Source organism: Myodes glareolus, chromosome 3 (genome assembly GCF_982192425.1).
Source record: "Myodes glareolus chromosome 3, mMyoGla1.1, whole genome shotgun sequence".
NCBI lineage: Eukaryota > Metazoa > Chordata > Mammalia > Rodentia > Cricetidae > Myodes > Myodes glareolus.
In genome coordinates this window covers 60,370,845-60,387,962 of record NC_142028.1, presented here as the reverse complement: position 1 = coordinate 60,387,962, position 17,118 = coordinate 60,370,845, and the positions used below count along the sequence as shown (strand labels likewise).

The 17,118-nt window shown below is 48.0% G+C and overlaps 1 protein-coding gene across 1 annotated transcript in view; it reads right to left on the bottom strand.

Moving 5' to 3' along the window:
• Nup210 (nucleoporin 210) overlaps window positions 1-17,118 on the bottom strand; it is a 91,559-nt gene that overhangs the window by 35,171 nt on the left and 39,270 nt on the right. Inside the window, 8 exon segments of the mRNA XM_087904496.1 lie at window positions 2,743-2,844; window positions 2,940-3,044; window positions 3,748-3,854; window positions 4,341-4,504; window positions 4,506-4,531; window positions 9,843-10,016; window positions 11,883-12,104; window positions 14,361-14,506. Coding sequence (XP_087760622.1) covers window positions 2,743-2,844; window positions 2,940-3,044; window positions 3,748-3,854; window positions 4,341-4,504; window positions 4,506-4,531; window positions 9,843-10,016; window positions 11,883-12,104; window positions 14,361-14,506 — 1,046 coding nt within the window.

Below are 17,118 nucleotides of genomic sequence, written 5' to 3'. Positions count from 1 at the left end.
ACTTAATAAAGAATAACAAGCAAAGAATCTAAACGGACATTTGTACAAGAAGATACAAGAATGAAACACAAAGAAACTGAATGGCTTTACTCATCAGGGAATACAAATCTGTCTCACAAGGAGAAGTCACCCGCACCTACTGGAGTGGCTGGAATATCAAGGTCTGATAATTAAAAATGTTGACAAGGATGACGTTCATCCAGTGTTGGTGGGATGGGACATGGGAAACAGTGGTTGCTCAAAACATGCAGAGTTCCCATTCCTGGGCATGTAAACAGAGATGAAATATCTATCCACACAAAAACATACACAGGGCTGGAGAGATGGTTCAGCAGTTAAGAGCACTGGGTACTCATCCAGAAGAGCTGGTTTCAGACTCTAGAACCCACATGGCAGCTCATAACCATCTGTAACCCAAGTTCCAGGGGATTGACACCTTCTTCTGGCCCTCCATGCATGTACATGTTGTGCGTTACATACATGCAGATAAACACTGGCACATATAAAAAAATCTTTCAAAAATTCTCCTATGTACAAATGTTCACAGCAGTATTATTCTCAATAGTAAGACAGACAGTAAGCTGGGAATGTAGCTCAGGTAGTGGAGTGTCCACTTGGCACACAGGAAGCACTGGGTTGGATTCCCAGCACCGTACAGAAACAGGTGTGGTGGTGTACACCTGCAATCCCAGGAGTGGTGAGGTAAGAGCATCTGAAGGTCAATTATCCTTTGCTAAAGTACATCCTTAGCTTCAGATTGAGTTCCAGGCCAGTCTGGGCTATATGAAGTTTGAAGGGGGGAAAAGAGGACAGATGCTTCCAAATATCCACTAATGGATGAATGAACAAACAAAAGGTGGCATAGCCATACTCAGTTCATCAAAAGGAACGAGCTTCTAGAACATTCTACAATATGGAAACACATGCTAGGAAAGGGCCGCATGCTGTCTGATTCCATTTACTTGAACTCTGCAGAATGGGAAAATCTATAGGGTTAGGAAATAAATTAGTAGTTACCAAAAACTGGGACAGGGCGTGAGTTTGAAAGAACTCAAAGGAGACAGGCAGGTATAGGCTTTCCGTTCCAAGCATGCAAACACTCTTAGCATGACGGTGGTGATGGCTGCTCACATCTGTGAACCTACTAAGAACCTCTGCACAGTACATGAAGTTGAGATGTAGGGGAATTACCCTTTAGGCCCACCCAGCATCAAAGGAATCAATCAAATCAAAGGAGGACACACTGCCACCCCTCCCCCACCCCATGAGGCCTATGCCCTCTGGTTACCTTTGGTTACCTCCCCCATTATCTCCTGATGTCCAGCACCACAGTTAACGCTTGAGTACAACACTTACAAGCACATTCCTCACATTCAATTGCTTCCTTTCACTTTATACCTGTCTAGCTTAGGGCCATTGACTTTGTGATCTCTAAACTAAGATAGCTTGGTGGAGGCAAAAATGAGGAGAAACAGAAATGTGGAGAGCTAAATCCACAAACACCAGCACCTGATTGGAGCCATGCCACCAACCCCTGAGTAGTAATGGGTAACGTGCCAGTGTTTCTGAAAACAGAGGCTAGGCCTAGGTTATTGACTAGGTCACGGCCCTCCCTGGAACACTGGTGCCCCCCTAGGCTGTGACTGGTCTGCAAGGGCTCAGGTGCAGAAACAAGGCAAGGCCAAAATAAAGAGCCCAGGAAACAGCCAACCAGACTTCCTGAGTTGAAGCCACACCCCCTCCACTGCAGCACCATGTCAGCTCAGGTCTCCATGGAGTCTAGGGGAGCCTTGACTCTTTGGGAATGAGGCAGGTACACTTTCACCAGAGGAAGCAGAGTTGGGCTCAGAGCTACCTGGTGGCAATACTCTAGCTGACAAGTGCTGACACTGTGTGGGTGGGTGTCATTTTGGACTTCCTTCCAGGAGGAACTTTCCATTTAATGACTACACAAGTCCCATCAGACATGTGAGACATTCAGGACAGTTCTTTGTTTTCACTCTTTGGCTCTATTAAGAAACGAAGGTTAGAGGCTGGAGAGATGGCTCAGCGGTTAAGAACATTAGCTGGCTGCTCTTCCAGAAGGTCGGGGTTTGATTCCCAATACCCATATGGTCTTTCATAACCAGTTATAACTTCAGTTTCAGGTGATCTAGCATCCTCTTGTGGCCTCCGAGGGCACTGCACGTACTTGGTACACATACATGCATGAATGCAAATGCTCATATACATAAAATAAAACTAAATCATTGAAAAGAAAAAAGGAGTTTAAAAAACTCAGATCCTGTATACTAAAACGAGGGCTAAAAGTGCAAGTAAGATAACCACGGGCTACACCACAAGAAGAGAAGCAATTCGGAACATGAGGAAAGCAGCATGCTCCGTTCCTCCATGCCAGAGGTCCAATCAGTCCTTGTCTATAAGAGTGGGAGAGGGTGAAGTGGGTACTATGGAGAGCTAGGAGAGAGTTAACGGTGGAGCTTGAAAAGAAAGTTTCTTAGGGTTACCATGAAGCCGTTTATGTAATAAAGGAATAATTAAAAGATGAATCGGAAGATTGACTGAAAGGAAAGAATTAGGTAATTAACAGTGCAAGTAATTGTAGATAGAGAAAAGAAAGTGCAGAGGTGGCATGGGAATGACAGGGCTTCGAGCGACTTCAAATCACAAGGCCCTGCATGGTGGGTGTTATTAAGTGCCAGCTTTCTGGAATAATCTGTCAACCTGACTAGACAAGCTTACCAGAGCCATGCCCCGAGTGTCCTGGTAGGCCACCTTGATGATGTCTGGGGTGCTTGTGTTGAGGAAGAAGTAGCCAGAGCCTTCTGTGATGTGCAGTTCTACCTGGAGGGAGATGTGGGGATGGGAAAAGATCAGGCTGAGTAGCACGGAGTGCAGGGTGCCTTGTTCGATAGGGTGGTGGGGGCAAAGGGCCGTACCTGGACACCAGGATGGTTATAGATGGTCACTCTCTCCGGACTGACCCTCACGTCCTCTACGAGAACAAGCTCGATGGAGGCCGACACAGGCGCTATAGGGTCGTGCTGAAAAATAAGGCCAACACTGTCAGATCCAGAAGGCAAGGGCCTCATCAGCTACCTCTGAGAAGAGCAGGGCTAGATGCTCCAGGTAGCGGCCTCATTCCAGGAACAGAAGCTTCAAGCAGTGTCAGTACCCAGGGGAGGCCTGGGAGGTAAAGAGAGCCCTGAAGAGGTCAGAAGTGTATGTGAAGGTCTTAAAAGTGCATCTGTGGGGTGTGAGGCTCCAGTGTGGGAACCCAGTGAGGCACTCAGAAGCTAACAGGTGACTGGAACAGGTGAAGACATCTGGGGTAGGGATAGGGAGCATCTGCACCTCCTTCCAAATGGAGACAGCTTTCTCTAAGAGGACGCTTCCTCGTCTCAGCATCTGGGCTCCTTAGGGCGCAGGCCCCCAGCTATCTACTGTCTCCACACCATTTCAGTAACAGCTTTCAGGGTGGCCTAAGAGAATGGATATCATCCAAACAGGACCATTCTTGGGGGACCCTTCCAATTCCTCAAATGTACCCCTCATTACCACACACATACCCTGAAGCGGCATATCTGCCTGAAGCCTGCAAGAGATGCTGGGAAGAGAAGAATCAAGCAGGTATTGATCCCTAGCAAGGGAGGTCAGGGCCTCTGACACCAGACAGAATCTACACAGAAACAGGAGACATCCTGGTGTTGCCCAAGGTCCTACCCACTCATGTCCCCTGGGACATACCGGCTGCTTCACTCTGGCTGCACTCAGGTGGGACTGCTGGTAGCCAGTCACTGTGGCAGAGATGGCTGTGGTTCCTGATGCCTCATGAACCGAAACTGCTTGCAAACCTGAGGGTGCAGAGGGGAAACAAATGCTGGTCACCACCCCTTGGTTCCCTTGGGGTCACATTCTGCTGCCAATTCAGTTTCAAGTTTAAAAGTAGGCTGAGGCTTTTAGTCCTGTAAGGGTTAACAGCCCAGAACAGAGTTGCTGAGGTAAGTTGAGAGGACAGGCTCAACACTGGGCTGCTGAGGAAGTTTGTCACTGTCACAGCATGGCCAAGGAACCTGGGACAGGAGCCCTTTCTGCTCTGGGTCCTATCTCATGTACCTAGACAGAAGTAAAGGAACACAGTGAAGCTGGTTGTACTGGTGCAGGCCTACAATCCCAGCACTCAAGAAAGGGATGGGGTGGGAGATGAGCTCTCTCGACATTCCATGCTTTAGCTCTAAATGAAGGGAAGCCCCAGACACCCAAGGTTCTAGGCATGAGCAGTGCAGGACCTTCCTGTGTGTCCAGGGTTCCACCGCCCTCTGGCTCAAGACCTGGCTCACCATGTAGCTTCTTGTGGCCTTTCCCATCATCCTGGGATACCAGCTGCATAGGCTGGTCAGGCTCGGTGCTCGCCAGCAATGGCCAGGAGGACTCCCACTGAATGCTAAGAGAGCTGAAGTTATCAAACCGCCGGCCTTGCTGGTCATAGGCACCCAGGTCTAATGGGATTTCGGTGACTGGATACTGGAACCTAAAAGAAACATAGATCAGATGCCGTGACCACACAGACTCTGCCACGGGTATGACATAAGCCAGTTGTTTCCCTTACAGGCTCAGATGGCCCTGATGAAGGGGTGGGGGTGAACTGCAATCCAATGCTAAGGAATGATATCACTAAGGTACCCAAAAGCCTTGTCCAAATGGCTCCTGCTTCTCCATGGGGGATAATGGCACAGAGAGTGTATAGCAAGGAGGCAGCCAAGAAGAGGAGGAGTATCTTCCCAAGCCTGATCAACTCTTGGTTCCAGCTCTTCCTGCCAGGAAGGTACAAAGACCTCCAACCTTAGTTTCTCCCATCAAGATAGGAAGCAAACCAATCTTTTGGGACTTTCTTTTAAAAAAGAAGTTTTTTAGATTTATTTATTTTATGTGTATGAGTTTATCTGCTTGTACATATGTACTCCTCATGCCTCAGAGGTCAGAAGAGGGCATCAGATTTCTTGGAACTGGAGTTCCGGATGGTTGTGAACCACGTGGGTGCTAGGAACTGAACCTAGCAAGTATAAGAGCAGCAAGTACTCTTAACCATTGAGTCATCTCTCCAGTCCTGGGACTTTCTTTCAAATATGCCTCCTGTGTGGTTAATTTGAGAGATAAATTCACATTGTAATTCACACTAACGTAGCAAAATGGGGTGGCCTTTAGCATAGATTACTATTTACCAATGACCTAATCCATTCAGGCATAGTCCAGAAGGAAGAACTGTCCTCTCTCACCTAAGGGCAACATTATTATTGAGTCTGGTGAGTGAGATATGACAGTGATTTGTGATAATTCTGGAGGAACCTCTAAGACCTAAGCACAATGCCTCCTAGTGATGCACAAGCCAAGGCTCAAGCAGCACATGGGCAGGAGCTAAACTTGCACTATGTATTCAAGATGTGGAGCTAAGGGGGTGGGGGCTGTTACTGTGACACAGAGAAGTCCATCCTGACCGATGTTGCCACCAAGCTCCCTGCCTCTACCTTCAGGATCCCTCTCCAACTTCTTGTAGCTCTCCTGGTTCTAGACAACGCCTGACCAAACATTCTGCATTTTAAATGTGTTCCCTCATGCCAGCAACTCAGCTCATCACTTGGGCACACCAAAGGTTTTAATGACTAGGCAGGACACAAGCTGTGAATGTGGACAGGAACCACAGAGGCCTGCCCCCAGACACGTCATCCCTTCTCCCAGATTCAACCTCTGGTAGAAAGTCAGTGCTTTTCTGCAGAAGACATCAGCTCTATGCAAGCATGCCTGCAGGCTGACTCCAACTTTTCCACCTCACAAGTTGGAAGGCTGTGGCTCAGAGATTGAGCTTGCTCAGTCTCCCAGGCTTAGGGTAGAGCACAGCAGGCCGGATTCTCCAAGGACTTTCTATGATATGGGTTTCTCCTTAGACACCAGCTTAACCCAATCCTGGACTAATTACTCGCCTGGAACACAAGTAACACCCATGCTTGGTGAGAGGAACACTGGCTGACCTGCCTGGAGAACCAAGTACACCTGCAGTCTGTTATTCCTGCTGGTTGACTCCACTCTGGTGGCTCACCTTGCCAATAATTTACTCTGCAAACACGTCCTAGGTGGCCTCTGGATTTGGAGAGCTATAAAATTAAATTGATACTGCACCCAGATGCACCTTGGGGATATATCTTCTTCAAGGTCCCCTAATGAGACCATAAATCGCAGGGGCCATGCCTGAATGGCCGGCTCATGGCTCGGGAACACTAGGACTGATGGATCACATGGCAGTTCTGTGTCCAAGGTCCATTACTTCTTGCTGACACCAACAACACACAGTTCATTCTAAGTCAAGCTCTGCAGTCACGGCATTACCTTTCAGTCCAGAGGCAGCTCACCCAATCTAGCTGCAGACAGACCAGGAACACCATGCTCAGCTCTTCATTAATGCTTAAAGACGGGGAAAACATATCTAGATCTGATTTGGTTTTGCCCTGCTGCAGCTCAGCAGCACACACTGTCAATCTGAAGGCTCTTGATCTCCAGGTAGCACCCACTCCCCATGGCTCTGTGGCCTTAGTGTCCCTCAGTCTGCACAAGAGTGCCTCCTAGAGGTATTCAGGGACAGTGCGCTCCTTGGTTTGCTCACTTGCCCAAGGTGTTTGCTGAGCTCTGGGCAGGAACCAAGCTCTGTTCTGATGACAGGCGAGACTAAAGTAGGCAAGCAAATTCTACAGTGATAGGTCACTGTGGGTACTTGGGAGTGGGAGAAGCGGGAGAGGGATCAGGTGTGCTGAGGCAGGTGCACTTTTAAGTGAAGTCAAAGACAAAGGAGAATCTGGATAGAGAAATGAGGGAGGCATGGGGCCAGGGATGAGAAAGCTGCAAGCCCCAGGACTCAGCCTAGCTAAGCCCCAAACACTGACAGAAGGTACAAGGAATAACAAGGCCTTCAACCATAAAAGGCACAGACTCAGAGATAAAAGCAGCCAGAGACTAGGAACCCAGGGTCCCACAGGCCATTGAAGGGACTTGGCTTTCTCACTGGGCTCAACAGAAAACACAGAATAATTTATAATGGCTACTCTCTGGACTCCGCATCCAGTCATATAACCCCATTATTGGCCTCTATCACCATCAAGGGATGTTCCCTCGTGCTGGGTTCATGGTAGAACTTCTGCATTGACTCTGGTTCTTTACCTCTGGCAGGGAACCCAGCAACAGGCAGATGTTTCCCGAAGATCCAAACTTAGCACAGTGTTGTTCCCTCTACCAAGGATAACTGCACAAAACAGATGTGATTACAGGTAAAACTTGAAGACAAACCAGGTGCGTGCGGGGGGGGGGGGAGGGGGTGATGTGGGCTCTCACATACGTGTGATAGCTAAAACAGTAGAGCAAGCAGAAGTCACTGGAGACTGGGAAGAGAACAGGAGCAGGAAGAGGATGGGAAGCAGGCATTGAATACAGAGAGCAGTGAGCTCTGGGGTTCTGCAGCACAGAGAGGCAACTAAATGCCAAAATAACATATAAAGAACAACAAGAGAACAATCTGAAGCTTCCCAATACAATGGGACCATCAATGTTTGAGGGGAAGAACTCCCCATCCTGATTTGACAGCTCACATTACAAGCATGCATGGAATTAATCACAGTGTACCCCCATAAATGTGCAATAACACAGTGAACAAAAGCTAAAAAGGCTTGAGGCAGGAAACGAGTTCAAGATTTCTTCTCAAATGGTCTCCAAGTCAAGACAGAGAAGTCTTCTCCTGAGCACCCCACTCAGAAAAAGATAATCATTCACTCTGCAGTAGATACTGGGGCTGAGCCACCTGCAGATTCTGAGCCTGCAACACCCTGCACCTTGATGAGAGAGCAAGGTACAAGAGTCCCTGTGGGGTCAGAGGAGAGCGTATAGAAGCGGTACATCTTACTCTAAACCACCATTTCCGGCCCAGGTAAAGCAAGTGGAGGAGATACGTGCAGGTTTGTGGTGTGTTCATTCTTAGCTCCAGTGACGAGCAAGGGCCAGAAGGCAGAATCACAGATCCACACCAGAGCAGCAAGGGAAACAGCCTTGCTTGACTCCAACAGGAAAGATGGAGGCTGGTCCTCAAGCCCCAGGCATTACAGCTGTGCAGCTCCCTTAACGAAGCTTTGAACAGAGGAGTGTGGACCACAGGCAGAATTGTCCTTCACCTGCCAGGGACCCAGTTCTCACAGCACCCGCCCCACAGCTGGAGAGGCCGTGGACACCCTCATCATCATTAGGTTCATTCAGGTGTGCAGGAGGGCCGGGCACCCAGAGGTGAGCAGTATCTGCTCTGAGATGGCTTCGGGGAGGAAACACAGAGCCCAGGGGCCACAGGAGGAACTGTTATGTTTGGAGATGGATAAAGTTGGTTCTGCATTTTCAACTCTGCCCACCTCAAAGATGGCCATGGTGTTGGGGCAAATGAGGATAAAAGGTAATGGTTAAAGCACACAGAACTATTCTGGCCACCACATGGATAGGTGGGATACTAGAGACCATGACCCAACCTCAGAGTCTTTGCTCTTGCTGTCTTACCTCCCTGGGGCCTTTCCTTTTGCTCTACTAGGTTGGCATCTCATTATCCTGTTCTCCCTGCAACCACCTCTGTGACCCTCCTGCCTCCCTGGCATCAATGGCTCCTCCCAGCTATACTCTCTGTGGCATTTCTACAGTGGCCTGTCTCCCAGTGGCTCCTCATCCTCCTCAACACTCTCTTATTCCAGAGTCTGGTGCCAGGAGAACCTGCTAGACAAGGATGTGCTGGAGGGATGAGGAAACTAGGACTTCTTTCTTCCAAAGAGGGTCGAAGTTAGCTTATCCCTAATCCCTGAGCAGAATGCACTCAGGGCCCTGGGCTATGATGTTCCAGAGCTGTGGGAAAGTCAACCAGTACGTTTTACCCCCACAGCTGCTGTTTGAAGGCCCATGCACTTTCTTCCCCTCTCAACGCTTTACTTTGGAATGTCCTAACCCATGACAATACAATTCTGTAGATGCCCCCTCTCCTCACAGCTCCCAATCCCACTCTGAACACACACTCTGTACAAAGAGAACACCCCACCTGAACAACTGAAACCATAGAACACTTCACAAAAGGATTCTACAGCTCATTATATGCCCAGCAGAGGGCGACAGTAAATCTGGATTCAGAAAGTTGGGTAGGGAGGGGTTGCATCCTATCTGGCCACTGCAGAAGCTCCCAGACTTAGGGTGAGGCCACACCCCAATGAGCCCATCATGAGTTAACCATTTCATAGCCAGCCTATTGTGCCACTCTACTTAACTGACATCAGTCAACAGTTGGGTACATGGCCCAACACGAAGACTACACTCTAACACGGGATGGGGTGCTCCATGAGCTATATATGGACTCCAGGGCTCCACAGAGCATCAGCCCCCCCTCTGCGTGGTAGTGAACCCAACTGTGTGCTGTGACTGATTTACTCTGCACAGCATTAAGGGGAAATGGGTTACTTATTACTAGACTAGGAAAAGATCAAAACTCCAAGTATAACAAGTGCTTGTCATCTTCCCACCCCTATAAACTGGAAAATCAGAAGTTAAGTCTCTATAAGTAGGGGAAAAACTATGCAGCTGGACTTTGGGAAGTTTCCCAGCTCTGCAGGCTCTGGATTCCCCCATGCAAAGAACAAATGGAAACACCTTGCACAGCTCTGGCTGTTGAGATCCGGGTGCCTCTGTGTGGAGCCCCAGCTATCAGAATTCTCAAGCCCATGGGTGAAGTGGGTCAAATTCCTCTTGCCCACGTTTCCTCCCGCCCCAGGAGGGGCCATACTCACCACCTGCTTGTTCTGCTGCAGCAGTGGACAGGACAGGTCCAGCTGCGGAAGGGCATAGACGGGCATGAGGGTGAGCCTGGAAGGTGGGGCACAGACGGACTTCACCACAGTGGGTTCCACGGCAGGGAAGGGGTTATAGAGGCTGGGCCGGTTCCCCATGGACAGGGCGATGACCTAGAGGAGCAGGAGAAACAGCAGGCACCTGAGCACAGTCCCTTCCTCTCTGAGTGGAGACTTAACTTCTATACAACGTGCAATGATACCTATGCCCCAAGTATGGTCTACAAACATCTCAGAGAAGAGGCAGGTTAAGGGATACCTTGTGGTTCCCCAGGACACAAGGAAAGCCTCACAGATGAATCTGCAAATCCACGAGGTCCTAGATATTTCAAAAAAAGAGTGCATTGACTTCAACCCATAACATTGAGGCACAGATATGGGAATCTGCACACTGAAGGGTAAGGAACCTTAATTGTGGAGGAACGGGTCAGAGAAGAGGCTGTGCAGGACAGCACCAGTGGAGAGGCCACAGGCAGAACCATCCCACTCCATGCCTGTTTGCTCCTCCGAGTCAGAGAAAAGAGGCCACACTCACTACCTACATGGACAGGATGGGGAGTAACTGTCAGATGAACAGAAAAGCCTTTTTTGTTGCTAGAGTGGGGTCTCTGAAGTCAAGTTCAGCCCCTGGTTTTACATGCAACACAGTTAACAGCTGTGCCTGAGGAAGCATCCCCAGCCTCCTCAGAGACAGACAACTGCTGAGGACACAAAAGTCTGCTCCAGCACACCTTATCTTCCCTGACCATAAGGTGGGAGGAGGGAGGGGCCTCCTGACTTTCAGGTTGTCTGCCCATGAAACAAGTGAGGGTGCCTAGAGATCCGGAAGTGTGGAAGGCTTAGATCAGGCCTTGCTGAGAGCCCAACTTCTACAGGTCAAGGCAGGAAGCCCAACGACCTAGCTAAGCCATGATTCACTGCTATCCTTAGTCTTACTACTTATTTAGTAGTATGCATGTCTTGTTCTCAATATGTCCTATATTACTAGCACCTCTAGTGGGGCCTTTCTCAAAATGCACTCCTTTGACCATGGCAGCCAGCTTTGGACTAGGGAAGCCAGACACACCTGTCAGGGTGTGAATGTGCATCTTCAGCTGAATCTGTACTACACACTTGTTGGTGTGTGAGTGCATCATCTTCAGCTGACTCTGTACTACACACCTGTCAGGGTGTTCAAGTGCATCATCTTCAGCTGAATCCATATTCTTTTTACTTGTAGACAGGCAGGAATGACTCTCACTTTTTAGTTCACGGTTCTGCCTACTTCTGTTCCTGTCTGAGGGCTCCCAGAAACACATCTGTCAAAAGCCAGAGGAGCACAAGGCCTTGGTCTGGCCTGGAAAAGGGTGCTGCCCCAGCCAAGCAGGCCCCAGAGTAACTAAGGATATGGCACACTTGGCTCACTCAGCTTAACCTTCCAATATTTTTTGGTTCTCAGAACGAAAAACAAAGCTGAAAACAAACCCTTAACAACATCATAGTTGAGCATAATAACTTATGCCTATAATTCCACCACTTGGAAGGTTGAAGCAAGATGAGTTCAAGGTCAGCCTGTGCTACATAACTATAGAGTGAATTTCATTCAAGCTAGCCTTGGCTGCATAGGGAGAACCTATCTCAAAACAAGAAGTTCACACACATAGGCAATGCCACATCCACCCCATCCAGAAAGAACAAGTTGGAAAGAACCCAGGTCAAGGGTCTTAATCCTTTTGACAGTGCCCTAACCTTAAAACATGGGGCTTTATGATTCCTGATTTCAAACCTCTACTCCTACTTATAGCCCCGAGAAAGAGGAGGCCACCTACAGGCTGGCTTTAAGAAAGCTGGTATGTGCTGTGGAATCCAATAGGTCACTTTGGACTGTCTTGTCTGTAAAATGGATACAACAGAAACAACACTCTCAGGGCTCTCTGAGAACTGAGTAGATTTTCTAGCTTCCTGTAGGCAAGATAGGACTGAGGGCAGCTGTTTACTTACCTGTTCACCCAAGGCCTGGCAGGTCACAAGGACCCAGTGCTGCTGGTAATTTCGGGAGGCTGGAGTACCCAAGAGAGCCAGGCTGATGCTGCCTGTGTCTTCAGAAGTAACATTCCGAAAGAATTTGGAAGGTTCCAGTACCCATGGCCTGGGGCCTCCTTCAAACAGCATCTCCTTGGAGGAGCCCAGGGATACCACAGCAACAGAAGAGGGATCCACAGCCTGGAGGAAGAAGGGGAGGCTTAGTATTGTTTTGGGAGGTGGTGACCAGACAATGCTGAGCATCCAGAAGGCAGGTCCTCACCCTTCTTGGGTGGGCATGCCAGGCAAACCCTGTAACCTCTTTGTAATTTAGTCTCCATGTGGGCAGTATGCACTGGGTTGCCATGAACTAGGAATTTTGGAAAGAACTGGGTCCTCACTAGAGTAGGGAGAACACTGGAATGCCTACCATGATGGTACATAGTTTAAATACAGCATTCAGGAGGCAGAGGAAGAGGCAAGTGGGTTTCTATGAGTTCAAGGCCAGACTGGTCATGAGTCAGCAAGGGTTACATAAAGAGACCTTGTCAAAATAAAAGGTAAAGTCCAAGAAATTCTTACCTGGGATCTATCCTAACACAGACTAAATGGGAGAGAAACAACTTCAAGAACAAATCATGTTCTTAATGATCTTTTCTCACAGCTAAGAGCCGGAAATACACTGATATCCACAGAGAGGGTGCTTGGAAGCCAGGATGGCACCTTGCATAGGTCCTAACCCAGTAATGACCAAATATTGAATGCAGGGCATAATACTGAACACATACGTTCACCTCTACCACACTGCTATCATTATATTCTATGAGTATTTTACCTGCATTTATGTCTATGTACTACATGTGTTTACAGAGGACAAGGAGGGCTCTGATACCCTAGGACTGTACATGTGAGCTACCATGTGGATGCTGGGAATTGAGCCTGGGTCTTCTGCAGGAACAGAGAATCCATAGCTTTAACCACTGAGACAATTCTCCAGTTCCTGCTTTAGCCATGGAACCTTCTCTTCAGCTTCCCTCTACTCCCACCCCATACTGTGCTTTAAAAAACAGAAACCGGCTGGAGAGATGGCTCAGTGGTTAAGAGCACTGACTGCCAGAGGTCCTGAGTTCAATTCCCAGCAACCACATGGTGGCTCACAATCACTTGTAAAGAGATCTGGCACCCTCTTCTGGCATGCTGACATACATGGAGGCAGAATGTTGTATACGTAATAAATAAATAAATCTTAAAAAAAAAAAAAAAACAGAAACCAGCCAGTGTGGAGGCATAGGGCTGTAATCACCGCTATTAGGAAGTAGAGGTGGGAAAGAGGATTTTGAATTTGAGTCCAGCCTGGGCTTTATAGCAAAAGCAGTCCAAAATAAAACTAAGAAGGTCTGAGGATGTGGTTGAGTGCTTGCCCGGCATGCTCTTCAGTGAGGAACCTGGCAGGGTGTGGGGCAGAAGATAGCGCTCACGGGAAGCACAGCTGCAGACAGGCTCCTGGCCAGCTGAGTCAGGGCCGGCTTGCTGCCCTTCATGCTCCATGGAGCTCTCCCCACTTTCCTTTTGTTTTCCTGTTTATTTGGGCTGTTTTATTTTCTTTTTTTGAAATGGGTCTTATTACCGAGACCAGGTCCAGGCTGCCTGGAACTCACGATCCTCCTGCTTTAGGCACCTGAGAGCTGGGCTTACAGGTGGGCATCACCACACTTGCTTTATGGTTTTACCTCTCTCATCAGTGTATAGAGGCACCCAGGGCCAGTTCCTGGGTCTGTTTTGTATTTGGCAAAGAACAGTGCCTAGCACACACTTCAGGTTCTCAACATTCACTCAAGTAAATGGTGAATTGGCCAGTAAAACCATGAGGTCCTCAAAGTCTCCAGTAAGCAAAGAAAAAACTCACATAGCTTTGGACAGAAAGCCCCCTACTGTTCTTATGGAACAGGGTGGCTGTGGAGCTAAGGAACTCACAGCCTCCCACAGGCACAAATGACAGATAGCAGTTGGGATCTGTTCTGATTTGCTTTCTATTACTGTAGTAAACGCCATGACCAAAAGCAACTTGGGAGGAAAGGGTTTATTTGGCTTACTCATCCCAATCAGTCCATCATGAAGAAGTCAGAATAGGAACTCAAGGCAAGAACCTGGAATCAAGAACTGAAGCAGAGACCTTGAAAGAACTTTTTTTTGGTTTGTTTACCCTGCTTTTTATACAACCCAGGACTACCCACATCAATAATATACAAGAAAATACTCCACTGACTTTCTGATGGGAGCATTTTTCTCACTTGAGTTTCCTTCTTCCCACATGACCCTAGCTAGCTGCCAAGTTGGCAACAAAACAAAACAAAACCAGTGCGGGATCTAAGGAGAGAGGCCATCCTCACCTAACCTCCAGAACATTTAAGAAAAACTGGAGGACAGGGCAGATGACAAAGGACAAGCACAGCTCACCTTGAGGGGCAGGTAGGCGGCGAGAGTGATCTTCACAGCCAAGTGTACGTGACCATGTGTGTAGCTCACAAGGAGGGTAGTAGATCCCTGGGCATCAGCTCTCACCTTCACCCCACTGCAGTGCTCAGGCCCCGGCGGCAGTCTCCCTGCACAAAGAAAACCAAAAGTAAACACGAACTTGTTCTTCAAGGGGAAGGCACGGCAGGCCCATGGCCCCTTTCCATTCTGGACTTCATATACAATTTGATTTGGTTATAATTTAAATTTTCTAGAGGGTAGGAGCTTTAGCTCAGTGGTAACACAGTTACCTAGCACAAAAAATGCTCTAGATTTCATTACCAGCACCCCAAAGCACAAACAAACAAAAGCAAATTCAAGTACAATCCATGTATATTACATACAGGTCTGGTATACATACATCTGGCAATGATTTCCCATCTTCCCCTACATGCTCAACATACCCTGTGTCCAGGATCCATGTCAAGAGAGAGCTTACCAGCAGTTTAGCCTCCCCTAGAGGCCTCTTCTGGTCTCCAATCCCTCCCAACTTTCATCAGAACAGCCTCTCTGTGCTGTGTCTATGTCTTAAATAAAGTAGAGCAGCATCGCAGGCAGATGCTGGTCTGCCTTCCACTGCAGAGTTCTCAGTCTTCACAGTCAAATAGCCTTTACTCACATTTCTGTACACCGTTCTATTGTGGGATGAGGAAGCACAGCAAGACTTCCTCACGCCACCGTGAACACTCCAGGCAGTTCTAGTTTGGGTTGTGCTACACAGTACCAAAGTGGACATATACGGGTCTATCTCTAGACGGCATACCCCAGCATTTCTGCTAGCTGTGTCCAGAGGAGGTGGACCAGTGGCAGGCATGCACGTGTGCAGTTAAGTGTCTCTCCCAATTTACCTCGCTGGCAACTGCTTTTCATCTGTGCTATCACTTTCCATCAAATTTTAATTAAGTTTGTAAGAATCGTATTGATGTTAGGCTGGTTAGTTTTTGTCAATATGACACAAATGAGTAACTCTGGGAAGAGGGACATTCAGTGAAGGAACTGCCCCCATCAGGCTGACTGTGGACAAGCTGAGCAAGTCCGGGGGGCATCTTCTCGATTAATTATGGATGTGGGAGGGCACAGGCCACTGTGAGTGGTACCATCCCCGGGCAAGTGGTCCTAGGCTGTATAAGAAAGCAGGCTGAGCAAGTTCAAGCTGTGTTCCTCCACAGCCTCTGCTTCAGTTCCTGCTCGGGATTCCCTGAAGAATGGACTGTAACCTGTGAGCCAAAGAAACCTTTTCCTTCCCCAAGATGTTTTTGGCAATGGTATTTACCACAGTCACAGAAACCAAACTAAAACAAATTTGAATTATGATGAAGTACACAACTATGAACTCCTCACCTTATACAAAAGGGGGTGGGGACGACCAGTCATGGTGCTGCAGACCCTTAGTCCCCACACTCTGGAGGTAGAGGCAGCAGGCAGATCTCTATGAGTTCAAGGTTTGCCTGCTCTACATAGCGACTTCTAGGCTGGTCAGTGATTAATAGTGAGACCTGGTCTCAAGAGAAAAAAAATCCCACCTCAATGTTCTTATATATAGCCACTTGCTACTTGCCACAGAATTGTGCAGGTTCCATCACCAGTGCCACCTAGACCCTTTGACTTGCAAAACTGAAATGTCTAGCACTAACTGCTCTACCCTGGCATCCACCATTATCTGTTTCTTGTCACCTAAGTGGAATCACAAAGCATTTATCGTCCTGTGACTGGCTTCACTCACTTGGCAAAAGGTCCTCAAGGCTTCTCAGGGCTGGGCCACATCAGAGCTTCCTTCCTTCTTAGGACGGAACCTGCCCCGAGCCCAGTCCTCTACTGATGGCACCTGACTGCCCGCATGAGTGAATAATGCCGCTCTGGGTTGATACAGATGTCTTTGCATTTGTACTTTGAAAAACCTTAGGTCTATGTCTAGAAATGGAACTTCCTGGATCTTACAGTAATTCTACTTAAACTTCTGAGAATCCACCCCAATGTTTTCCACAGTAGGTGCCTTTTAACATCTTCCCAAAGAGCACGGATTCCAGTTTCCTCACAACCTTGATGTTTTCTATTGCTGTAATAGTAGCTGCCTCAATGGGAGAAGTTTTCTTTATGTTTCTTCTTTGAGATTTATTTTACTTTTAATTATGTATGTGTAATGCACATACATGCATGCAATACCCATGAAGGCCAATAGAGGACTCTGGATCCCTGGAACTGGAGTTAGGCAGTTATAAGGTATCTAATGTGGGTACTAGGAAACAAACGTAGGTCCTCTGGAAGAGCAACATGTGCTCTTAACCACTGAGCCATCTCTACAGCCCTGTCCTTGTGGTTTTGCTTTGAATTTCTGTGATGACTGATGAGGGTGGGCATCTTTTCCTACAATAGTGATTACTACATGTAACATTCACAGAAATGCATGCTCAAGTTCTTTGTGTGCTATTAAATCAGTTATCTGTTTTATTGTTGACACACAGAAGTTCTTTCCATAGAAAGATCTTAACCTCTTACCAGAAATATGATCTGCAAATACTTGCCCCACTCCATATTGCTTGTGCCCAATAGGGAACCTGATACAGTCCCTTTTTCAGACAGTCCTGTGGCATGTACCCTGGCTTGTAGGGGTAGACACGAGGAACCTATCCTGAGGACCATTTGTGCCCCACGGGTCATGTGTGCTCTAGGGTGGCCCTCACACATACGGTTCCATGAGCAC